Source organism: Osmerus mordax, chromosome 4 (assembly GCF_038355195.1).
Source record: "Osmerus mordax isolate fOsmMor3 chromosome 4, fOsmMor3.pri, whole genome shotgun sequence".
Taxonomy (NCBI): domain Eukaryota; kingdom Metazoa; phylum Chordata; class Actinopteri; order Osmeriformes; family Osmeridae; genus Osmerus; species Osmerus mordax.
Window position 1 is genome coordinate 18,724,065 of NC_090053.1, and position 25,424 is coordinate 18,749,488.

The following is a 25,424-nucleotide window of genomic DNA, read 5'->3' on the forward strand; positions in this document are numbered from 1 at the left end:
TAGCGGTTATACACTAGTAAAAAGAAAATCTGAGACACAAGTCAGTTCACAACGTCACCTCTCAATGGGACAGATTTAAAAAACTGACATTCTAATTTTGGAAACTCAAACGTTTTTGTTTACTCATAAAACACTAGTTCGCGACACACAAGATCACACGATCACCTAAACTGTTGAGATTTTATGCAGAAAATTAAGTCTAGTTTAAGGCTGTTTTGGGGTACATTTGAGTCTACAATGTAAATATGTATATCCAGTTTCATGCAAAAGTTGTCAACAATAAATATTCTCAATTGCATAAGGTACATTGAAATCTGTTCTGTTAAGATATTTTGTTTAAAACACTAAAACTGAAAATAAATGATTGAGCTGACGACTTGGTTAATGTTGAGATATTATAAAGAAAAATACAAAACCCCTAACAGTTATAATTCTGTTGGGTTAAATATCTACCATTATTGCAGTTTGATTGATTTAGGTCATTCTTCTCGGAAGATTGTCTCCTGGTTGTTTGGTCGATTATTCAATGTTGAAATTGATAGTGTTGTAATCATCTTAATGGTGAATATAACAAAAATGGCCTACACTGCACAGTCTATTATAACATATTGAGAATCTTCTCAATAAGATATGGGGTGAAATTACATTTAGTCATTTAGACGCTCTTATCCAGAGCGACTTACAGTAAGTACAGGGACATTCCCCCGGGGCAAGTAGGGTGAAGCGCCTTGCCCAAGGACACAACGTCATTTTGCACAGCCGGAACCGAACCAGCAACCCTCTGATTACTAGCCCGATTCCCTAACCGCTCAGCCACCTGACTCCCAGACAAATTATTTCTATGTACTGGATGGCTAAAACATAGTTACCTTAAACAATAGCCTATATATCCAGAATACAATGTCCTTTGTCTTGGTATGCAATTATGAAAATATAATGAACAAAATACTGTATAGCCGACTGTTAAATATTTCTAATGGGTTTCAAATTGGCATCAGTTTAGATTATTAGTTGACTATTGTGAGAGGATGAGCATAAGTATGAACCCATTTGTTTATGGTTACTATTCTGCTCTTCGGTAACAGCTCTACTTTAGGGGTGCAGAACTAACTTGTGGGATTGACTGAGGGAAGGATCCCAGCTGACAGTGAGATGTCTCAGGAAACACAAGCCCATTAAAAAGTACTACTACAAGAGAGGAATGGGACATTTTTATAATAAAGTTCAACAAAATTTTGACAGAAAAATAGTTCCTTTAATAAAAACTTTCACATGAGCCAGACAAAACATAACCTGAGTTTCATTCAAGTAGAGTTAACATCAGGAGGAACTACAATGCAGTTCAAATAAAAAAAGAATAGATTAGATCTAGGGTCCTGCTAGAAAACCATGAATGGATTCACCAACCCAGGTGTATATCATGGATTCTGTTTGTGTAAATTAAGAGGTTCCATTCTACTGAGGTAGAGGTCATGTTCCAATGTCTCACAGGTTTAATCAAACCATATTTGCTCTCATCTCTGATACATCAGCTCGGCATATAGGACAGGTGGTGCTTTCCTGAAAATAAAAGAAACAAACATAACAATTATTATTTTGATAATTATAATGATTTAGGCATTTTTTGGGGCATTTTAAATCACTATTACCAGTAAATATTAAAAAGTTTGTCCCACGTAAACAATATAAAAATAATAATTCAACTTTAAAAAAATGTAACTGCATTAGAACACTGCATCTATGGAAGCTTTTTGTAATAGCTCGATTAACTATGTTTATACTTCAAAAAGCCTGCCTGCTGATATATTGAAGAGTTTGAAACAAGATACAGTATATCAAATCACAATAACTCTTGCACCATCATCCGTTCAAAGAACTGATCAGAACTACCTTTAACCAGCGGTCTATGCACTGCACATGGTAGTCATGAAGACATGGCAGCATCCTTAGCTCCTCCCCTTCTGTGTAGTCTGAGAAACAGATTTGACACCTGCAACAAAAGAGGAACTTCACTGACTGCTGGGGGTAAGGGCTGTAGAAGCAGGCCTCTAAACGCCTCTAGTTCTATGCAATGGAATGCCTGTTAGTATACGGCCAGACCCTGAAATGGAGCATGACACAGTTTTGCTAAACTTTAACCTGCTAAGGGAAATACACCCTGTTTGGGGGAATACTGCAGAGACAAAGGAGGAGGAAGCTAGACGAAATGCAGTGCGCTGAACATATCAACATGTGACTGCTGCTCTGAGACTCACTGGGTCTTTCCGGCACTGTGTGCTGGGTTGTAGGTCTTGGTTGGCAGACTCTCCAGTTCTCTCCTACTCAGGGAGCTCTTGCCCACCACTGCACCCTGATGTTCCTCAAAGGCCAGGAGAGCCTGAAGAATAAGATGAACACACTATTATTAACACATCCACATCCAAAACACCATTCAACTTCTTGTAACTCACAAATAGGCTGACACAAAAGCTCATTTGTACCTCATAGTCATCTCCGATATGATTTAAGGGTTCAAACACGGCGAGATGAGGACGTTCATTTCTGGGACGCGAGCGACCACGGGAGCGACCTCTTCCTGTGCGGCGGCCCACTCCGTCTTAGAACCAAACACATCATTAGAGACACAGTCTCCTTCTGAGACGCCGAGAACCAGACAGACACCCGCACGACTCATTCCTAAATATTGTGCTAAACAGTCATGTGTGTATTACGGTATTAATGTTCACCCACCAAATCCGTCTAAAAAGGGAGAAAAAGCAGCCTGGTTCGCTGCGGCGGCCCACGGAGACATCCAGCCCAATGCAAAGTGAGGATCATACTAAGGGAGAGGCAGAAAAGCTTGAGAACCAGATTCCTCACATACTGACGCTGTACATACAAAGTAAACATTTGGCTCCCAAATTGACAGCAGGCACATCATGGTTATTGGCATTTTACATTCCCTTTGATAATTCTGAATGGATATGGCTTGATCATGACTTTACTAGCTGAGATGGAGTGCGTTGTGAAGGGTCCAACCTGTCACAAGTAGACCAAGCAGTGGCAGAATTCTCCACTCTACCCTTTAATGAGAATCCTATGAACTCCTGGAATCTAATTAAGTTTGTCTAATTAAACATGGGACCTGCTCAACCCTTGAACTATGCCCATCTCAATGTATTGTCTTGAATGCATACAAATGCAAAAGTAGCCTTGTGTTGTTTAAAATAAAATGCACAAGGTGGTGTTTTTTGAAAGTGGGAGACAGGCGTCAGGCTCAATTATATGGATTATTGTTACTTGGGGAATTATTGCTGTGACGTGAGTATAATCTGATTGTGAGTATATTTTGAGTACATCCTAGGTCAAGAGTTGACTTTGGGGATGTATAAGGGATACCTGATTGGTTGTAAGCACATTCTTGTGGGGAAACTCAGATGTGGCCCAATTATGGCACTACGACTGCAATAGTGAAAATGGTGAAGGACAGTTGTATCCTATTAGAGTAAGAGCCTTTTGCTCACCAGCAGGTTTGGAGACCCATCAGAAATCTCACACTGTGGTTAGGTAGTGCTTGGGAGTGTGCTTGTAGCATTTATGAACTGAGAATCAGTTCATAGATTGCTTGCAATGAGCCAAGTGTAACAGACATGGCCGCGTCCCCGTCGGAGGTCCACTCGGCCAACGTCTGCCTGCACTCGGGATCGAATCCGCCACCTCCGACATCTCAAGTGCGACCACTACCAGCCACGCCAACGAAAAGCTAGCGTTTCACTGGCGCGGGTGGCCTGTTTACATATCTGAGGAGTAAGTTTAACCGATCGGCTACACTAGCATACTCTAAAACCTCTATTACCAAGGAGGACAATCAGGACTGAGTAACAGAAAACATGAAACAGTAGAGTTCTGACCAGAAATGTTTAGGCAAGCAGGGCCTCGATAGTCAAACAACGGTACACTGCTGAACTCAACCTACCGAATAGTTGTGATGGTGAAGTTGGGGTCTTAGGGAGTTGACAGCCTCCTGTCTGCTTTGCTGTTGCTGCTCCTCTCGGTCAAACTGCTCCTTTAGAAAGTGAGAAAAACCAACGTCTAGAGTTAATGAAATTTGCTTGGATATGCTTCGTAACGAATGATTGGTTAATTGATGAGTGAGAGAAGTGATGGCACCTACTAACAATAAGGCGTTTCCCTACCTGGAGACTTCGGGCAAAAGCCTCATCTTCCTTCAGCTGCACAGACTGCACCATAGCCTGGATGATGACATCATTGTTTTCATCATCGCTGATGACTATCTCCTCATGCTTGGCCAGCTGCTCCTGAGCTGGTGGGGCGATACAAAGTGATGGTGAAGGGACATCAGCAGCGAGAGCACTCACGCTCTAGCTTATTAATTCACGATGAATTATGCAGTTCCACAATCACACCCACGAAGGTTCACTTGCAAGCTGCTTCTACAGGTTCTGGTTCACTCTTTGCCTCCACTAGGTATAGTTTCAATTGAATCACTGAGTGTTTCATAAATTTAATTTCATATATAATCTGCTTTATTCTATATATAAGTGGGTTTTTTTGCTGTGTACATCATGAAATAAAGATTTCTGATGGTGGCATATGTTAATTGTGGTATCAATAAAATGTATGATTGTTGACACAAAGTGATTGTGTTAGGTTACCCTGGATTTGAACCATCCTCCTAAAATGTAACTCTTAACATGGCCTGCAGTTAACTAAAAACAGCTTCAAACAAAACTCAACATCAACCAAGACCAGGAATCAATGCTATCACCAGGTTATTGTCCTAACAGCCACTTACTTGTGGGAAACGCAAGTTTCTTGGGATTCCTGAGTCTGTTCTTCCCTGTGGATAGGGCTGATGTGGAGTGAGTGTTGTCTTCAGTGGATGAACGTGCCTGGGAGCTGGATTCAGTCGAGTTAGCAGAGCTGGAGTTAGCTTGCTTCGAGGTCCGTTTCCTCCCTCGACAGTGCCTTGGTTCCACTGTAGGACCCACCATGGGCTCCTGAGTGTTACAGTAAAACCCTTCCCCTGCCATCACCCCCTCCGAGGCTGCAACCGAGCCAACAGAGGGCGGGAACGACATGAATGAGGAGGGTGGTGGACGAGGTGGCTCCAGCCAAGTTGCCTGTGAAAAGTCTGTTTCCAATAGAGATGACGCAGGTATAAATCCATTGGTTCTCCAAGAAGTAGGATTGGTCTCACCTCTCAAGCTAGTGGCTGGTACTGAAAGTTTCCTGCGTTTGGAAAAATGAGTGCTAGGGGTAACATGCGTGTTCCCAACAGACGGAGGGCTCAGGAGAGAAACCTGGCAAGCGGAGAGAAAACCAACAGTTATGCTATGCTTTAACATAGTTATGATTAGATATGCGGGTATCCCTAATGTACTTTACACAATGTAAGGACTTTACAGTGGCAGTGTTTTCAGCTCCGTTGTAAAGGTGTCTCCTTCGATAGCACTGAGGGCTGCAAGAGACAGCAGAAAATAATTAGGAATCTATGACAGAACATTAAGCAGACTACTGAAATCTACAGTACACAACAACAAGAGTTAACATGGCTATACTGTACCTCGGTGTCTCATAGATTATGAAAGAGGAGTTGTTGGGGTTGCGACCAGGACTGACCATGTCGCCATACAGCAACTCGTTTTCTCCCAGGACAACCGCTGTGTTGAGGGGTCCAGGGGTGTCTGGTTCCGCCATGTCCCAGGGTGGGCTGCTGGGCTCAGAGTTCTCCAGTTTACGATCCATTGCCACCAACACCTGTACAACACCTGGCTGCGCAATAAAAACGATCGCATTCATAAGAAAATCGCAATTTGAAAATAAATGTACGATTTCCAAACCCCATAAAAAATTATTTTTTCCAAAAGAAACAACAATCTACAACACAATATTTGTATTTTTGATACATTTTCCTGCAATGTCACAATTTTTGTCTAAAAGCAACAACAACAACAGGGGGTCTCCCAAGACAGTAAAAACAGCAGTCGAATTTCTTCGAGTAGTTATCCGGTTTCCGGTCTTTCGAACATCTTTCCTTGACAGACTACAGATGAAAAATTGCAATTTGGCTAAGACGGTTTACCTCTTGGCATTTACAGCAATATCTTTTAATTGGCACTGTCCCTGTTAGCTCTAAATAAACCAATATAAATTATAAATTAAAACTGGTTGTTTTATATGGCATGCGAAGCATTGTTTGTATAGTAGATTAGCTTATATTGCTAATATGGCTTTCCACACCAGTTAATACAAATTGGGTTATGCAATAAACCCTCATCAGATGTACTATTGTCTTAGCTAGCAGTTTATCCCCACAAACAGCTAGTTCACTAGCTAAGAGCTAACAATAATCAACTAACAACCTAGCTGCAGTACTGAATCACTAGCTAGCTATTTAACTGACTAGTAGCCAGCTAAAATACCACATGTGCTAAACAAGCCCCACAAGCATCAGAAAGAGTATAGTGCTAAATGAACTCGAACGTACCTAATGCTGAATACAGAACATTTTTATATTTGTAACGACTTTAAAATGTACGTAAAACTACTACCATGAAGCAAGAGCCAATAAGGGTTTTCTTCTTCCTTCTTCGAAATAGCCGAATAATACACCGCCACCTATTGTGCCGGAGTGTCTGGGCCGTCACTGCCTACCTACATTATGCCCTACTCCACAACAACCTCTAACGGACCCCATCCCACCTCCCTGATCTTCTCAACAAACCTCTCACAGTTTAAGTCATACAACTTACATAGCAACAAAACCCTGCACCTCCTCCATCCACCTCCACCCCACAATTATGGCCACCATCTCTGCGGTGTAAAGTGCCATGTCTTTACTCAGCCTTACTGGAATGTACATCCAAAGTTCCAGTATCCACACCCTTGCACCCACCCTTCCACCAATATACACACATACAGCTGCACATATGAGTAAATCCCCCTCTCCACATACTCCTCCACCCCTCGTTTTACCCCATATTCACCTTCCCATCCCTTCCTCCTGTCAATCAGCCAAATTTCCAAACGGCCGGTTTGGATTTCAAATTTCAAGTTTTTTTATTGTCAGGTGCACATTACAACACAAGGTCAGACTGGGCACTGAAATTCTCGGGACATGACAACGCAAGCAACCTGGCAAAACATAACATATAAGTACTAAGAACATAGATTACATCTATGATAAGCTAAAATAGATTTATGGCTGATAAAACAGCCATTGGGGCAGGTGACCTCTAGCCCTACCACCCTACTGCCCACACTCCACCACCTTCTCCCCAGTCACCCATCTAAAAGCCTTCACCCCACTTTCTCTGTAGATAATACACTGTGCACCATCAACAAATCAAGCTGGTGTTATTGTAATTCACTTTATTATGTTCTTCTGAGGTAGATGTCGGAAGCTAAACTTAATGCAGCATCCCAAATAAACACACACAAACAATTCAATAAAAATGCACAAATCTAACTGAGGATAATGGTCTTGGAGAAGTCTCTTTTCTCCCTGCGAAAGAAAACAATTAAAGTTAAATGTCCAATAGATTCAAAACTGTAAGGTTAGAGTTAGTTTTACCTACAAGCTGGTCCATTATCCACGTCCAGCCCCAGTCTGCAACACCTCTGTCCCCATGGAGGGCTGCCCCAGGCCTGGGGGGCTGGGAGGGGGGCTGGGGCACTCTACACGGGGATCCACTGCATCATCTAAAGACACAAACACCATGGCAGGATAAGATGGCTCTAACAACAGAGTTAGCAATAGAGCTCTCCTCTCAACTCCTCAGTAGAGAGGAGAGCAGTTAGGGGCCATTTGGAATGTGTCATCTCCACCCGGGGACGTAGCTAAGGAGACAAGACAGTGCTTTCTTTAGCATTAATGACATTAGGATCCCTGCTGGATTTGTGCTTATATTGGTATCGTTAAATAATGCTTTATGAATTGGATTGCTAGTAGTGTTAACCCCAACACAGCATTTATAGTCGATGCAGGTTTTGAGATAAACAGCCAGTCGGTATTTCAGTAAAGCGCATAGTTAAAAGTCCATAGCAGCGAGTACATGTGAGAGCCTGTTCACGATCAACTTGCCCATCTCTCTCATTTCCAATGAGAGTATCAATTAAGAGTGTATTGATATAACCGTGTTTGCTTTTCTCAGGGCTACCTACACTATCCAGCAGTAGCAGCAGTAGAACAGAAGAGAAAGAGCAGTGGTAGTAACCTGGCAGTAGAACCTAGTATGTCCAGCAGAGGGTGTTTAAATGACAGGACTGTGGTGGATATGTAGAGTTAATGCAGCCGCACTCACCTGAGTCTATCACCTGTCTTTCCATAAGCTGTCTGGTCTTTCTCAGTTTATACTCCAAGAACTGCTGCTCTGTAAACGCACACACGTACACATTTAGCACGCACACACATGAACGAAAACACACACACACACACACACACAGATGGAAAGACACAAATGAAACAGACCTACTCTGTGCCGTCTCTCTCTCTCCTTGCCCAGCTCATCATTAAGGTTGTCCACCTCCCTTCTCTGCAGTTTAAGCTGGTTGAGTTCACACACACACACACACAGGACACAGTCAACAGGTGATACCACTGAGGCAATTAGTGGGCCGCTTAGTCTTGATTAGATTAGAGTTGCTTAGAGTTAGTCCAGGGGTGAAAGTTGTATGTTGTGCCTGACCTGCTCCCTGAGGGTCTTGACTTCCCTGACCAGCCTGGCAACACACACAGCCTGCTGCTGGTAGGCTTCTAGAGCTGTGTTCTTCCTGACACACACACAGCAGACACAACACACACCACAGGGCAAACATGAGTCTCTGTGAACAGCGGGTGAACGGGTAGTCACTGGCGGAGATAGCGGAGGAACTATGCCCGGCAGCGTGTGGACATGAATGTGTCGCATTCTTGTATTGTTGGGGGGAGTGTTGTGCTTGTTCAGACTCACGCCTGCTCCACCTCTCTCTCCAGCTCTGGCAGGACCAGGGAGAACCCTGGGCTACGACTCTCAGACTCTGCATGGGGGGGGGGGCAGGGGGCAGGGGGAGGGGGGGGGCAGGGGGGGACAATTTCTCCACATTTGTAACACAATAAAACTGGCTCGTGAGGCAAAAGGACCCAGAATGATAACTCAATTACTAGAACCATATACGAAATCTGTAATATTACTAACAAACAGGACCTTAAGCACCCTAATTTGAACTGAAATGTGCTGTGTCCAAATGAGCGGTGTAGCTGGCACTGAAGAGTGTGTGTGTGTGTGAGTGAGAGCAGGTAGACCACCTGTGTAGTACGGCGGCAGGTAGCTCATCAGCGTGGTGTTGGTCCATTCATCCCTCACCTCCCTGAAGAACGGCAACGTTTGACACACTTGAAAAATGTCCTCCACACCGTTGTGCTCACGTCACACACGCGATGAGGTTGGTGCGTGTGTGACGTACTGTGGTGTAATGCGCAGGGTTAGGGCGGCGTGCGTGTGTGTGTGTATTACCTGAACTTGTCGTTAAGAAGGGCGTCGTCGGAGAGGCCGCAGCTGGCGAAGAATTCGACGGCGTCCGAGTCGGCGTGCGCCAGGAAGGCGTTGTGGGGAGGGCACACCATCTGGGTCTTCAGCAGCTGGGGACAAACAGAGAGAGGACACCACATGTCAACCTGTCCCCTCCTAACACAGGGGACGGAGAAGGAGGGGGCTGGTGGGAGGAGGACACCCTCACACCCAGCTCTGGGGATCGTCGGCTCTGCCAGCGTTTGGTCTAACCAGCAGGGGGCGCCAGGACGACAGCATCCAGGGCCGTGGCTCAGCCTCCAGTCAGACACACCCTAGCCGCTAATCACAGGCGCCGCGCAGCACACGGACCAGGCCTGTGGTCACATGCTCATTTCCATCAGGCAGGCCTAACCTCTAATATGCTGTCCTTCTGAAAGGTCCTCTAACTAGTGGATCGCTCAGTTGTTTTCTTTTTCATCTCAGTTATTTTCGACAAACCAGTAAAGATTGCTTTACTCTAAGCAAAGGATGGGAGGACACAGATAGAAGCCGACTCGGAGGTACCTCAGGCTTGGGCGTGTGTGCATGCATGGGCGTGGGTTTGTGTGTACGTGCGTGTTTGCATGTGTGTGTGTGTGTTTGCGAGTGTGTGTTGTGAGCACAGTTGCGTGTGAGCCGAGAGGTACCTCGATGATGTAACGTCCCACGCCGCAGTTCCTGTAGCGTTTTCTGGTCGCCATTAAGGACAGCTGCAGCACCTTGTCTCCTGAAGCCCTGGAAGACACGGCAGCATCTCTTCATCATCATCATCATCACCTTCATCATCATCACCTTCATCACCTTCAACATCATCGACTTCATCATTTTCACCTCACAACCTTGCGTCAGCACTGTCATCTACCCTATCTGTGGTCACACACATCCAACACTGTCTTTGTAATCCACTGATATGGCTATTAATCGTGTATTTCAATCACTGAATGCCATACACTGTGACTAAGCCTTTGGGATCTGCTGACTGCGAATGTAGCTGAGTCACCCATGATCACTGCCAGTAATGCAGTACGTTCTACTGTAAGACTGTAGATCAACTTCAGCTGTTGGCAAAGGGGTGGTTGTAGAGAGGCAGAAGGAGGCATAACACTGTACCTTTCTGGATATCTAAACTAAGCTGACTGTGTTCCCCTGTATTTCCCCAGTGAGCCATGGTACCAGAATACACAAATAGAGAAGCAACAGCCATGGAGCCGGTCTGGAGGCTCCCGTAGTCAGCTGGAGCTGAGCTGGCAGAGAGGTGGTGGAGAGAAGAGAGAGAGAAGAGGGAGAGAAGGGGGAGAGAAGAGGGAGAGAAGGGGGAGAGAAGAGGGAGAGAAGAGGGAGAGAAGAGGGAGAGAGCAGAGGGAGAGAAGAGGGAGAGAAGAGGGAGAGGCGGGGGAGAGATGAGGGAGAGAAGAGGGAGAGAGCTGAGGGAGAGGCGGGGGGAGATGAGGGAGAGGGGGGGAGAGAAGAAGGAGAGGCGGGGGGAGATGAGGGAGAGGGGGGGAGAGAAGAAGGAGAGGCGGGGGGAAGACGGGAGAGAGGTGGGGGAGCCTTGGGCGGGGCAGGGGTGAGGGAAGGGGTACTCCTGCTCTCTCATTAGGAAGCAATTACATTTCTCCCTCAGAATCCACCCTAGAGCAGCTCAATCCAGAGCACACACACACACACACAGCCCAGTGCAGCCCAAGTTCTCGGAGTCCAGCCCTGTTCTAGGAATAGCCTTCCCACAACGACAGACAGGATAAAGGGTGTGGGACACGGGCCACCAAGGGCGGAGCCGCACCCCGTACAGAGACTCTTAATGACAAGGCTGCTCTCAGTTTGAAGATATAAATAAGACCTATGTGCTGAGGTTTGATGATGGGAAGAGAGAGTTAGTATTAGTGTTGGACACACTGCGAAGTCAGTTCACTGAGCTAAAGGACTCACTGTGCTTCTGTTTGTCCCCCATGGCCAATAATTTAAACTGGGCATCGCGCAGTTGTGCCAGTCCAGAGTGGCAAAGATGTGGCATGTAGAAAACATGGCAGCTTGCTCTGGTGCTAGTGTAAAGTAAACACGTGCCTTTTTCTGGGGAAACAAACTTCCAGGTGTTTCCAACACCACTGTTGACACAGGAGTGCAAATATTTACTAACAGAAAATGGGGGGTGGGGGGGGGGGTGGGGGGGTCACTTCAGGTCTGCTTTACCTGGAGTGACCTTCAAGGCAAAAACCTGCTGCCCCAGATGTGCCACCCAGGTTACCATGACACCATGTCACCATGACACCCCATGACCCCTGACCTCTGTTCCAAACTCCTGAGTTTCCCTGGAGATTTCCAAGCGGTTCAGTGCAGGGCCAGCCCACCCAGAGAGCAATGGTCTGGTATGAAAGACTTGTAAAAAAATAAGGTGGACCTACCTAGACTAAACTTATTAGCATTCGTGCATTTAGCAGACATCCAAAGCGATGTACAAAAAGTGCTTTTAGTGAGTGCAGCAGACAATCAAGGGCTACAAAGAGGGCCGTTCTAGAAACCCCCCCCCCCCCCCCCCCCCCACCACTGCTGTCACTCACAGGGTCTTCAGTTCGAACGTGGCGGCTGCTACGATGAGCGACTCCACCCCCACAGCGGCGGGCGGTATCTGCCGGTTGTCCTCGGGGTCGTCGCGGAGTGCCCGGCGTTGCAGCGTCTCGGACAGGAAGTCCTCCAGGCCCAGGCAGAAGACCTCCCATGCAGACCTAGGCTCCCAACAGGAAGTGACGGGAGCAACAGGAAGTGAGAGCCACGAGAGATATAGGACAAAGGTTTACAGGACAGAGCACACCAGAAGACGTCCTGAGCTGGGACTGAGAGAGAGCTGCCCCACTGTGAGAACAGCAACCACCAGATGGAACAACTGATGTGGACAGAGGCAAGCTGGTGAGATATTTATCAGATATATCCTGTCTGCATATTTGACCTTTGTCCTCTTAAATGCATTTGTTTGCCCCGGGTTCCTGTGCTATGTTCTGCTACATAACTCCATTACTACATGATGATGATATAAGCTGCAGATAGGCTAGGGAGCAGGACTGGGCCTTTCTCCTTTCCAGGAAATCGAGTTTTCTGAGCATCCCTACAAGTGGGTGGGGGAGACAGAAGAAGGAGAACGTGTGTAAACACAGAAAGAGGGAATCTGTAGCATACACTGAAAACCCTGATAAAGGGTTTAACTTCAAACTTTTGTGAAAAACTGATTACATCAAACTATTTCAGTAATGATCTCATCTCTTAAGTAACTAATATTACAAATCTATTCATTGAATCAATGACTAGATTGTATAAATTATTATTTACTTAAAGAAATTGCTTGGATTACTTAAATAGTTTTATGTAATCAGTTTCCACAAACGTTATGAGTATTGAGAATGTATTGGGTTTCTAGTGTGAAGGCATTTGGCTGACAGTTCTGAAAGCACTTGGCTAGCAGTGGTGGAGGTACTTGGAAGTGGATTTCCTCAAAGCCCCATTAATCTCATTACCTATAATAGAGTAGCTGGTGTGAGCCCTGGTCTGGCCTCGGGTTCACTCTGTCTTGTCTAATACTGTCACATCAACATGCAGTGGCACAGCCTTCCAGCTCCAAACACACACCAACACACGCACCTTGGAGCTTGAGAGAAGGGCTTCTCTCTGGTAAACCCTCTGTAATGTTACACTGCCAATAAACTCCAGCATCCAATCCTCTCCGTTTCTACGAGCCCATTGGGGCTTCCCTTCAGTCCAGTTGGCTGGGAGACTGATGGCCTAACAGTGAGAGCCCTAACCCTAGCCTTCTAAATGGATTGCCCCACACTGCATTAGTAATTCATGGACTTGATGGTCAATCACTCAAAGAAATCAATGACTTTTCACAGCAGTTGCCTCTGAGGCAATCTATTTTGAAATGACTAAAATTGATCATAAATGATTAAAAAGCTGTTGATAATTAGGAAGATTCCAGTAAAGCCATTGTGATACATGCAAAACAAGGCAGATGGATCACAGAGCATTTGCACCAATAAAAATGTGTGACAACATTAGCAAAAATAGTAATAACTAATACTAATACTAATGTACATTTACATTTAGTCATTTAGCAGACGCTCTTATCCAGAGCGACTTACAGTAAGTACAGGGACATTCCCCCCAAAGCAAGTAGGGTGAAGTGCCTTGCCCAAGGACACAACGTCATTTGACGCGGCCAGAAATCGAACCAACAACCATCTGATTAATAGCCCTAGTCCCTAACCGCTCAGCCATCTGACCCCCTGAGGCCCCTGATGTACTGAGGCTCCAGAGTAAGATAGAGGAAGCTCTATCTTGATGACAAGTTTGGCTGTTACAGCATTTATAAAACAAACACACCTGACATTTTACAAATGTCATGCTCCGTCAGGCGTGTTTGAGGAGGCTGAAGTATTGTAGGCACAGCAGGTTATAGGAGTGTGGGTGGAGTAAAGTTCTAAATGTGTCTTCTATACCTGGGTGGGGTGGTTGCCTCCCCTTCCTCTCGCTCCTCAGAGCTCTCCTCAGAACTGTCTTCTGATTCGCTGAAGACCTGGGAGAAACTTCCCTCTCTGTTGCGTTTGACCAATGAGGGGAGGAGGGGGATCCCCGTCTCCCGTCGGGGGCTGGGGGGCGTCCTGCTTCTATACTCTTCTAGAACATCTGAGGGGACAGAGACAGTTATGATTCTATACTCTTCTAGAACATCTGAGGGGACAGAGACAGTTATGATTCTATACTCTTCTAGAACATCTGAGGGGACAGAGACAGTTATGATTCTATACTCTTCTAGAACATCTGAGGGGACAGAGACAGTTATGATTCTATACTCTTCTAGAACATCTGAGGGGACAGAGACAGTTATGATGCTATACTCTTCTAGAACATCTGAGGGGACAGAGACAGTTATGATTCTATACTCTTCTAGAACATCTGAGGGGACAGATACAGTTATGATTGTATATCCTTATAGAACATCTGAGGGGACAGAGACAGTTATGATTCTATACTCTTCTAGAACATCTGAGGGGACAGAGAAAGTTATGATTCTATACTCTTCTAGAACATCTGAGGGGACAGAGACAGTTATGATTCTAGACTCTTTAGTGGGGTCGGGGCAGAGACAGTGTAAAAAAATAAGGGGAATGGAGAAATCCATCCGGAGCTGAATCCAAACTAAGATAGCGTTATCTCAGAATAAAATGCAATACAGAAACTATTAGGGCTATCTAATTGGATCGACTGTTTTCCTACTAATATCCATGCAGCGTGCAAACTGTGTACTGTCTAGGGTTGGTTAGGGTGGGTCAAGGTTAGGGCTGGTTAGGGTTAGGGTTGGTTCGGGTTATGGCTGGCTAGTGTTACTCCATACCTGCTGGCTGCCTCAGCAGGATGATGGTGTGGGCCCCGTGGCTGTTCACAGTGTCATGGACGTCCTGGGGCCCAACGTCAGGAAGAGACACATCAAACAGGGCCACCACAGCACGCAGGACGTCTAGGTTATTTACCTGGGAGGCACACACCCGGACACACATCCACACACACGCACCCAGCCCACCGAACACACACCCATGCACACGTACACAACTATATTAGATGTACCAACAATAGGTATGCCAGATGAGATGGGGCAAGGCTGAGTTCCGAAAAGGAAATGACACGTTAATGAGAACTTAAAAAGGAGAACTTAAAAGAATGTGTATGGTGTGTTTATTTGAATGTATGTGTGCGTTTGTCCGAGTGAGGATCGATCTGTGTTAGCGGATGTGTGGTTTTATGTGTGAATGTGAGCATGCATTATCATTGAGTAATATACAATGAGAGTGCAGTCCAGACCAGTCACATCCTGAGAGCATGTGGAAAGAGATATTAAGCCTTTGTAAAAGCCTACTTAGCTGTTCCTGGAAAATAAAAAGTGACCCGTTATCACACCAGGATGCAGCCACATGCTCATGTGTCAGTGTTAGGTGTGCACAGTTCTACTGGCAACAGTACACTTCCAGATAACCATACTGCATATACAGAGTTTCTTTACAGTGGTGCTTTTACAGTGAATGTCTACAGGATTCACTGTATTTATTTATAGGACGAGAGCTCAGCGCCAGCAGTCCTGCCCACACACACATAAACACAATGACCACACTCACAAGCGCAGACATGGACTAAGAAAATACAGCAGTTCACAGTGTGCCATCCATGCACACTCACACACTCACTTTGGTACAGTATATGGACTAGACCAACACCCCCATTCCTGCCATCTGCACTGGTCACAGAGCAGAGGAGTGAACCTTTGGACTGACTGAAGCATTTTATAATTAATCTAATTCCCAAGTAGGATAATAGGTTTACAAGCATGATGCCTGAGCTCATTTGGGTTATGTTTTAATGTATTTTCGGTATATGTGTGTGTGTGTATGTGTGTGTGTGTGTGTGTGTGTGTGTGTGTCTGTGTGTCTGTGGTACCTGAGTGACCAGTTCAGGTGCATCTATGCTTCCCAGAAGCTCGTGGAAGTTAACTCGGAGGGGCTGGGCAGTAAAGTCAGTCCGGCTCCCATCAACTTTGGGCTTAAAATGTACTGTGTGTAGACGGACGACACAACCATCCATGTTAGCAGGCTGGTCATTAAGTCCTGAAAAACAGTCACATCAAAGTTAGCTAGACACGTCTACACAAAACAGCACTCGTTACACTAGAGGCTAATTAACTACCGTTGGATATCTAGTTTTGGAATGTCAATGGTTGAACTCCTTTAAGTTGTAATACGTATTCTGCAGACAGAATTCATGCCCAAATGTACGCCCAGCCCGATTCTCAATGAGTCACCTAGGCTAGCCACTGTAGAAAAAGTTAGAGCTAGCTATCTCCTGTACAGTACAGTACAGTACGGTGTATTGATGGTTGAGAGCGTATAGGTAGAGCTAGCTACTAAGTCTATGGCTACTAACTGATGTTAATAGCAACGTTGCATTCTCAAGCTACAGTACAATAAACCTTCAAAGGAACAAAAGCTGTTCCAAGTAAATATTTTGTGGGTCTGTCTTACGTGCCGGTCACAATATTGGTTTTCCCCAGCTAGCTTTAAAACGGTTCACTTTCTGCACTTTACGAGAAGTGTATATAGTAACTATGGTAACAGAATTATCCCCTACCACTGGCATTATGGGAAATGAAGTCCTATAATGGTCATTGTCAAGAACACATTTTGGCAGAGTAGGTTAGTTGTCGTTTGTCTTGATGTTAGAGTGAGATTTTTTACATATACACAACCTAGAAAGCTAGTCAAAATACAAGCACTTGTTAAGCTACTTGTCTTGTTACTACCGCTTGCGAGTTCAGTTCAGTTGTAATGGTTCATCACTTTCTTCCATTCGATTGGCGGCGGTCGTTATGAAAAGGGAGTGGCATCGTAGCCTGCGAGCTGTGACGTCAATGGGAGCTGTTCAAAGTGTGGTGGTGCTGGAAGGCAACTCGTTCGCTTGCAGTCAGTAAGCGGCCATGAAGTGGCCTGTCGCGTGGATTTGAAGGGATCAAAGGCTATTATCACTTCGGAGGAGTAGAATACTGAAGACAATTCAAAGTGTACCGTGCTCCACCTGTTTGAATTCCTAATCACAATTTCCATGAAGTAAGTGTTTTTTGTTGTTGTATTGAATAGCATCTCTCATCCAGTTGCGCGCGAAGAAACTGGGTTGGGTTAGTCAAAGAGAAGCAAATAGAGAAGCAAATATGGATTGATGAATTGCTTTGGAGCACCAGAAAATTATTTACATGGTTATTGGAAATACAGTAGCGGATTGCGTCTAGCATTACTATTGTCTATCCCATGCCTAAGCTTATAGTGCCTCGCATATATGTAGGCTACTATGCCTGCTAGAAAGACTATAATTTGACTTCCATTTGCATGAGACTCGAGGGATCGAATGATCAGAGACAGTAAAGATACTAATGTAGACTGCATGCGCGCACTGTGTGGCATAAAAAAGCTGCCAATTTACCTTAAACGAAACAACTATTTCTCATCCTCATTTGAGGAATACATCCAGATGTTTGGGTTCCCAGTATTATTGTGACGGGATCAACTCTGCTTGCAGCCTTGATGTGGCACAGTCGTTGACAGAGGTAGGATCGCTTCTTTGGAAATTCGGCGGCCGAAACTCACTTGGGTGGGTGGATGGAAGTAGTTTAGATCTTTACAAGTATCTTCCTTAACTCTACCAATTTGAAATGAAAACAAACAGGGACACATCGTGTGATCCAATAATTATTTCCGGAAGAGAGCCTTCAGATAATCACATTTCGCTCTCCTTATAGGATTCAACTATAGCCTACACACGGAAATAGAAATGTATCTATGCGAATGTGAAAGACTGACATTGTGTGCCACCCAACAGAATTCATTTTAATGCTATGGACAGAGAAGCGTCCATCAGAGGACCTGCTCTGGTGCTGTACTGTAGGTGTGGCTCCGCGGCTATGAACAAGCTGCTCTCTGCGATAGTCTCTGATCGCCTCTTTAGCTGACGTGGTGAAAAGGAGTCAGGGGCATAAAACTATCTATCTATCTCTCTCTCTCTTCTTCTCCACCCTTCCTCTCTCTTTCTTACAAAATAATCAAGTGGGTTGTTGGGGCTCAGGGGGCTGCAGTTCCGACATGACACCTGATAGCTGACAAGGATTCCGTTTCTTAACCTGTAGTGCTCTGTGTGTTCTTAGTAACTGTTTCTGTGGCGCTTGTCCTGGTGTAAGTAAGACCCCAGTTACTGTGATGATTAAAAACCAGCTTCAAAATATCCAGCGGTAGGTTTGTTTCACTGCTTACAGCCCAAGCTGGCATCATCCTGTCTCCTAACTGCTATGGAACTCATAGATGAAGACACAGCAATGCTCTGTCCCTCTGAGAGTGAGAGATGACACCTGGTGTGGCATTATTACTACCTGACTGCCAGTCATTCTGTTCCTTTAGCCAGAGCCTGCTCACTGTAATTAAGGCCAATGTCTAACGAAGGCCTTTAAGCTAAAGAGCAGCAATACAACAGCAGTGCGTACAAACACAGATAGCTGTATCTTCAGAAAGTCAGTCAGCCATGTTAGCTGGATGATGGTCTAGTTAAATGGTGATATTCTATTCCTAGTAAAATACCTGGGATATTTCATTATTTCTTTTAGTCACACTGTTTTTACTCATTGAGTATTATCATTGTTTGTAAAAAAAAAAATAATAATAATAACCTGACTGGCCAACTGGCTTTTCTGTGTTTATGACAACACAATGTTTGGCCTTGAGGACTTAGATGCTGTAATTTGCTAGGCTATTCCTTACTCCTCTTCCCCTTTTTTTCCTCTTTTTCTTCCATTCCAACCATTTGTCTCGACTTTCTGCCTTGTACAATATATTTCTGTCCATGTCTTTGTCTCCATCTTTCCAGTCTCTCACCCATCCTCCTCCTTCTCTCTCTTTCTCTGTGCCGTCTGTCTCCCTTCCTGTGTTTCTCCGCTCCCTCTGTCAGTGTTACCAGGGTGGAGCGTGAGGCTAGTCCACACTGCGACTAGTGTACCTGAAACAATCTCTTTTTCTGTTCTCTTAGAAATGTAATATGTTTCATTTAGTCATTGAAACCACTGGGACACAGTCAGAGGGTGGCGGCCTAGTGAGCCAGACTTGCTAAGTGCACCTCAGGTATTTGTATGAAAACATGTACTGTTTTGATTTTTTGCGCTTTCTCTGGATCCGGAGCTCGCCAAATATAATCCACAGTATAGTACTTTAATAGGATTGGAACACGCGCAAGTTTCAAGACATAAATTGTAGAAAGTGTAGGGAAAATGTGTTCTGTTGCTTTAAGCTCCACGTGAAAAACACCAGCAGACTGATTACTGTCCCTCTGTTGCCCGCAAATCTCAGACTAGATTTTCTATAGATTAAACCAACATTGTTCAGCGTCAGTCTGTTCGGTGTGTCTTGGGCATGGATGAACGTGTGTGTTCATTGTGTGATCTTTGCGTGCGTGATGGTTCGCACGTGTGTCTAGGAGAAAGAGGGGAAAGAGAGACGTAGTGACAGTAAGCGATTTAAAAAGGGGGAAAGAGACAAGGCACAGGAAAGATTCAGCGAGGTGTGTGTGTGTGTGTCAGAGAGACAGGCAGACATACGGAGGCAGCGAGGGTCCTGGCTGCTGTTGGCAGGGTTGTGTGAACAGGCTGTGTGAACACAGAGAGATTATGTGTCCTCCACTGGTACAGGAGCAAAACATGGCCCTGTGATGGGGGAGGATTTGAAGTTTCGTTGAGTTAATCTTAGAGCCAGTCTACACATGTGTGTGTGGTACATGTCTGTGAGAGTGTGTGTGTCATGGTCCCGTTCATGTGTGTGTTTGCATGTTCGTGTGTGGGTTCACGTGTACGTGTTTGCCGGCTTGTGTATGTGTGTGCCTCCATGCATGTCTGTGTGTGTGCATCCATCCATGTGTGCGTGTGTGTCACAGGCAGCCTTGATCAAGGGAGTCCTTCCTTGGCTCCTCCATGCCCTGTTCACCCATTCATTCACTCAACCACCCACACACTGGCAGGTTTGACCCAGCCACAGCTTTGCTATGTCATTAGACAGAGTATGTTCCCCCGGCAGCCCTAGTCTGCATGTGCATGACTGTATGTGTAATTACAGTGCCGCATGGGTGGGTGAGTTGGGTGAGGTTGTGTGGTTGCGGTCATGCATGGGTGTACGTGTACAGTCTAAGTATTGATGTGTAAATGTATGTACATGATTGTGTGTGTGTGTGCGAGTGTGTGTGTGTGTGTGCACTAGGGTGTGGCTTCATCCCTCTGGAAACACTCACATGCTCTCTCATTACCCTAGCCATGAGGCGACCTCAATAACCTGTCGTGTGTATGTGCGCGCACCAGCCATGCATGCGCGTTAAGGATATGTGTTCATTTGAGAACGGGTTTGTTTTGGTGTCTGTTTGTGATGTATGTGTGTGTGTGTGTTTCGTTTTGCTCTCACCAGTAGCTAGTTAGAGGCTAAACAAGGCTGAACCCACGTGGCAGGCTGTGTTGTCCCATTAGCACTCAGACAGAGGCTGCATGAGGTCGTGACTGAACCTGCTGTCCCTCTGTCCTCCGTCCTGCCATGGGACCATGGCGACCACTGCTGTCTTGCTGGCTTCCTGCTCTATCCCTCCACACATTGAGGTCATGTTCAGAAAATCCAGGTTTGGGCCCGATATGATGCTTTACTGACTGTGTTTGCACTCGTCGACGGTTTCCTTCCCCCTCTTGAACAAATGAAAGTCTCTCTTTTTTTGTACCTTCAATGTTTTCTTTTCCCTCATTTCTCTCCATTTCATTCTCTCTCTCTGTCAGGTTTGTCACATCCCAACCACTTACCTGTGTTTGCTGTCGCCTGAACTTTTGGCCGTTTCCTTGACAACCCCTACCTCACTCTCCAGACACACTGTGATCTGCCCTCCTCTCCATATCTCCTCCTCTTGCCTCTCCTCCTCTCTATCTCTCCTCATCTCTATATCTTCCCCCCGCTTCTCTTCATCTCTTCTCTTCTCTGCTTAACACCTCTCTCTCTTTGTTCCAGAAGATCTCTTCTTCCTGGTATATACTTGTATATCAACCATATAGTCTCTAATGATTTATCAGTGGTACTTAGCTTGGTTGTTTTTGCAGTCTTGGTTTAGGTCTATCATACACGAGTGCATGTACATTATACCATGGCTTCTGTAAAGCTGCCTCCGTCAAACCTTCATCTTTTACATAAGCACTATCGGCTATTCTGTTCTGTTACTCCCTCTTCCACAGTGACGTGGCATTCAAACAAAGTGCATTGAGCTACGTTCTACTTTACCTTTGGTCTTTCAGGAACACTTGAAATTTCACTCCAGTCATTGTCAGCACTGTACTTCCGTACTGTACGTAAAGAGGTTGTTCCCGGCGGTGTGATGTTGACTGGAGTCGTTATGTTGTTGTGTTGTGTTGTTGTGGCAGTGAGACTGTTTGGACATGGTGTGATCAGCAGGAGGTGTTAACACGACAGATGTAGAACAAATCAATGACCGGAGCGATCTATATGTGTCTCTAGAGCATACTGGGTTAAGAATCAGTCAGCCTCGCAAAACATGTTTGTTTTAGAGTTGTGTGTGTGTGTGTGTTCATGTATGTGTTTGCACTGTGTGTGCTTATATTGACATGTTAATGCGCACTGAGTGACTAAATGTGGGAGGGGCAATGTTGTCAGGCTGGAGGCTGAAGAGAACACAACCAGAGGCTGGGCTGTGAGGCTGGGGTCAAAGTTCATCACTGTGGGAGAGGGGGAGGACAGTCAGAAAGGTCAGGTAATCTGTGTGTGTGTGTGTGTGTGTGTGTTTGGATGCACAGTATGCGAGTGCACATGTGTAAGTGTGAGGGTTCATGTTTGTCCATGTGCTTCTCTGGATGTGTGTGTTGTGTGTGTGTGTGTGTGTGTGTGTTGATGTGCTTGTGTGTGCACGTGTGTGTGTTTGTGTGCACGTTTGTGAAAGGGGAAGGGAAGGCTGCATGTGTAACACACTGATATTGATTCAGTGTGATCTAAATGTAGGTATATTTAGTGCAAGGGCGATGTGTGTGTCCATTTGGGCGGCTCGCCACCAGCATGCTGGGTAAATCTGAGTCATCATCATAATCCCCCGATGACATGCCAGGCAGGACTTGCACAGCTGTACTTCTGCTATGTACGGCTCTGTATGCCTATTTCTCTGTTTCTCTCTGTCTCTCATTCGTGCTCTCTCTCGCACCATGTTGAAGAAGGATGCTGCCTGGAGAGCAGGTGACAGGAGAAGCTGATTGGGTTATGAGGCTGATTGCATTGTGGGTAATAGTGATGGCATTATCCGTTTCCTCTGACAGCATTAGAACTAAATTATGCCAGGAACAGATCCCACTGACTATAACGAGAGCGAGAGAGACACGAGTGAGAGAGAGAGAGAGAGAGAGAGAGAGAGAGAGAGAGAGAGAGAGAGAGAGAGAGAGAGAGAGAGAGAGAGAGAGAGAGAGAGAGAGAGAGAGAGAGAGAGAGAGAGAGAGAGAAAGAGAGAGAGAGAGAGAGAGAGCATAATTGACAGCGAAAGAGGAAGGCAAAGAAAGAGAGGAAGAGGAAGCACACTTGGAAGAAACTGAGAGAGACAGTGTCAAAAAGAAAAGAAAGGATGACCTATTCTGACCCAGTGTCCTACCAGGCCAAAAGCAACAAGACACAAATAGATTGATCTTGACATGAGTGCAGAATATTGAGAGATAACTGTCATGACCGAAAACAGCTTAGTGCTCATGCTGGACCGGACATCCTGGCTGGCCATAGGGCTCTGGGACAGTACTAAGACCTGCTGCTGTTGTAGGCTCAGATATACCTACTGTATGTCAGCCTCTATGTGTGTGTGTTAGGCGGGGAGAGCCAGACCCAGACACTGACAGGGCCACACTAGCACAGATCCTAAGTCAATATGACTGGGTCACCATGACAACTGAAATTCCTTATGCCCGCTCTCTGACTGACTGGCTGGCTGACTGGCTGGCAGGCTGGCTGAGTAGCTTACTGGCTAGATGGATGGCTGTGGAATAAAAGAAAGAAAGGACAGATGGAAAGGGGGAATTAACACAAAGTGAGAAAGAGATAATCACTAACAAGAACGTTATGCACAGGAGAGATTTCAAATCAGGAAGATGGAATACAAAGATGCCATAGAAAGAGAGAGAGAGAGAGATGGGGAGAGGGAGAGCAGGGATATGTAAAACTCACTATTTCACTTTTAGTCATACCGCTGTTCTCTAGGCCATCCGCTCAGTGCTGTGTTTGGGTGTGAAAAACAGAGAAAGAGTGTGCATGTGTACTGAATGTGTGTGTGTGTGTAGTCATTACTCTCAATGCAGCGGTTTACGCTCACCTGTATTGTTCTTCATTAAAAAATTGAGGGGAAAAAAAGCCCTAAAACCAAAGGATGGAGCTCAATTGACCTTCTGGTTAACCAGATACTCACACAGAGTGCATCACTCACTAAGGCAACTCCTTAACCTCTTCAGCATGCACACACACTCTTTCTCTCTCATGCGGACACACACACATGGCTGCACACGTACAACTAAGCTTTTGAACACATTAATTGTCATACATGCATGCATGCACTATGACACACATGCATGCACACACACACACACACACACACACACACACACATTGACCATTGTTAGACAGTATTGATTCTGTGGCAGAGGATGTTGTCGAAACAGATCTGGAGAGAATGTGACAGAAGAGCATCCAGTCTGACTAGACATTTCCTCCAAACCTGTCTGTCGGTCTGCAAGCCTGTCTGTCTCTCTGTCTGTCTGCCTGCCTGTCTGTTCACTAAGCCTCACTCAGGCCTCGTCAGTGAGACAGGCCCAGCGTTATGGGCCTGTCTCACTGACGAGGCCTGGCTTCCTCAGCCTTGGACACAGCAACCCACCACAGGGCCGTAGACAAGATTCTTACTGACACCACTCTCGAAATGCACTGCGTGAATGTTTGTGCGCGTTTATGTGTGTGTGTTTGCACTCTTGGTTTGTCACAGTGAATTTACGTCTCTTAGTACGCTGGAGTGTTGGTCTATGAATTATTTGTAGAGATAGGTCTTGTCTAGACGAGATCTCTACAAGTCAGGAAAAAGTACTGTAAGCTTGTGCTGCGTGTATGGTATTTGAATGTCTGTTAGAAGCAGAACCAAATATGCAGACACACACTGTCAGGATTAAAGAGAGAAAGAAAGTCGCAGTTATAGGACACATTTTGGATTAAAGATATATAGAAAACAACAGATAGAAAGAGAGACTCAAAGTGAATGAAAGTGAAAGAGAGTGGCAAAGGAGGCGCAGAGACAATATGGTTCATCACCCCGAAGGAAAACACAATGATCCTCTGTCTGTTCAGAGTGCAGGATTAGTACAGGCTGGAGAAACTCTCCCCCCCCCACCCCCATCTGTCCTTCTGCAGGGTCAGGAGTCAGTCTGTCAGGGTTGGGGGGGGGGGGGGGGGATGATAGCGAGATGGAGAGATGGAGAGATGAGGTAGGAGAGGTGATTTGGATAGGTCGGACCTGACACCTGTCCCCCTTTTTAAAAGTTATCACTACTTCTCTGCTCTCTTTCTTTCTGTCTATCTCTTTCTGCTCGCTCTGTTCAATGTCACATGGTTTGGCCCATTGTCATTTAGTGAAATGCATTAAGCATATTACGTCTGATCATCAGATATTACTGGAAATTCAGGAGGCTGGTTCAGGCGGCTGGTTGTCAGGCTCAGGCTCTCTTTCACTGAGCACCAGAACATGATGAGGATCATCACTGGGGATTTCCCAGTCTATGTCCTCAACAGGAGGTTACCCTGGGAGGAGCCAGGGGAGGAGCCAGGGGAGGAGCCAGGGGAGGAGCCAGGGGAGGAGCCAGGGAGCACAAGAGCCAATAACAGCACAATATCGGTTCACGTGACAGTGATGCCTTTGACAGGACCTTAACTTTGAAGATGACAATGCAGAGTGACTATTGACGAACATTAAACAGTCAAGTAGCAGTCACATGATCCCAACCATCTAGTATACTATATGCTAACACGTGAAACTGTCTTGCTGGCAGACAACATGTTACTCCCTCACTATGTCTTTCTGTTGCTCTCACTTCCTGTCTCTCTACATAGAGACAGGAAGTTTTGCTTGTGTTCACACCCATCTCTCTTTGTTCTCGGCAGATTCTGAGGCGGAGATGGAGGCTCCCACTGGCTCTTGACGGCCCATCACACAATGACGACCCCCATCAAGAGACTGTAGTACCTCCGTGGTACTGTGGAGGGCAGCACTGCTGAGGGGAGG

General features: G+C 45.6%; 2 protein-coding genes across 3 annotated transcripts; both read right to left on the bottom strand.

Annotated features, from left to right (window-relative positions):
* Positions 1 to 1,197: 1,197 nt before the first annotated feature.
* Positions 1,198 to 6,562, bottom strand: si:ch211-59o9.10 (uncharacterized protein LOC561841 homolog). 2 transcript variants are annotated; one of them, XM_067235110.1, is made up of 11 exons: positions 6,491 to 6,562; positions 5,567 to 5,775; positions 5,407 to 5,461; positions 4,796 to 5,303; positions 4,176 to 4,303; positions 3,956 to 4,045; positions 2,731 to 2,818; positions 2,481 to 2,596; positions 2,256 to 2,377; positions 1,891 to 1,990; positions 1,198 to 1,560 (listed from the first exon to the last, which is right to left on the bottom strand). In XM_067235110.1, exons 2-11 carry the CDS (start codon positions 5,746 to 5,748, stop codon positions 1,498 to 1,500), a joined length of 1,452 nt encoding a protein of 483 aa, XP_067091211.1. In that variant the 5' UTR covers positions 5,749 to 5,775; positions 6,491 to 6,562; the 3' UTR covers positions 1,198 to 1,497. The 2 variants fall into 2 exon arrangements, with proteins under 2 accessions (XP_067091211.1, XP_067091210.1); XM_067235109.1 differs by lacking the exon at positions 6,491 to 6,562 and having other exon boundaries at positions 5,567 to 6,058.
* A 723-nt stretch (positions 6,563 to 7,285) lies between these two features.
* Positions 7,286 to 9,618, bottom strand: si:dkeyp-50b9.1 (uncharacterized). The gene is made up of 8 exons (XM_067235508.1): positions 9,498 to 9,618; positions 9,290 to 9,351; positions 8,955 to 9,021; positions 8,691 to 8,775; positions 8,474 to 8,549; positions 8,307 to 8,375; positions 7,577 to 7,704; positions 7,286 to 7,507 (listed from the first exon to the last, which is right to left on the bottom strand). Exons 1-7 carry the CDS (start codon positions 9,605 to 9,607, stop codon positions 7,592 to 7,594), a joined length of 582 nt encoding a protein of 193 aa, XP_067091609.1. The 5' UTR covers positions 9,608 to 9,618; the 3' UTR covers positions 7,286 to 7,507; positions 7,577 to 7,591.
* Between the last annotated feature and the right edge of the window lie 15,806 nt (positions 9,619 to 25,424).

Bases quoted from the DNA above. Each gene is read 5' to 3' on its own strand.
- si:ch211-59o9.10 (XM_067235109.1), bottom strand. From the start codon at position 5,802: ATGAATGCGATCGTTTTTATTGCGCAGCCAGGTGTTGTACAGGTGTTG. The intron at 4,046-4,175 runs GTAGGGAAACGC...CACTTTCTAAAG, and splicing joins CTTTTGCCCGAAGTCTCCAG to GAGCAGTTTGACCGAGAGGA. The intron at 1,991-2,255 runs GTGAGTCTCAGA...CTTTTGTTGCAG, and splicing joins CACAGTGCCGGAAAGACCCA to GTGTCAAATCTGTTTCTCAG.
- si:dkeyp-50b9.1 (XM_067235508.1), bottom strand. From the start codon at position 9,607: ATGGTGTGCCCTCCCCACAACGCCTTCCTGGCGCACGCCGACTCGGAC. The intron at 9,352-9,497 runs GTAATACACACA...GCCGTTCTTCAG, and splicing joins CTTCTTAACGACAAGTTCAG to GGAGGTGAGGGATGAATGGA. The intron at 8,376-8,473 runs GTCTGTTTCATT...GTGCGTTTACAG, and splicing joins AGAGAGACGGCACAGAGTAG to AGCAGCAGTTCTTGGAGTAT.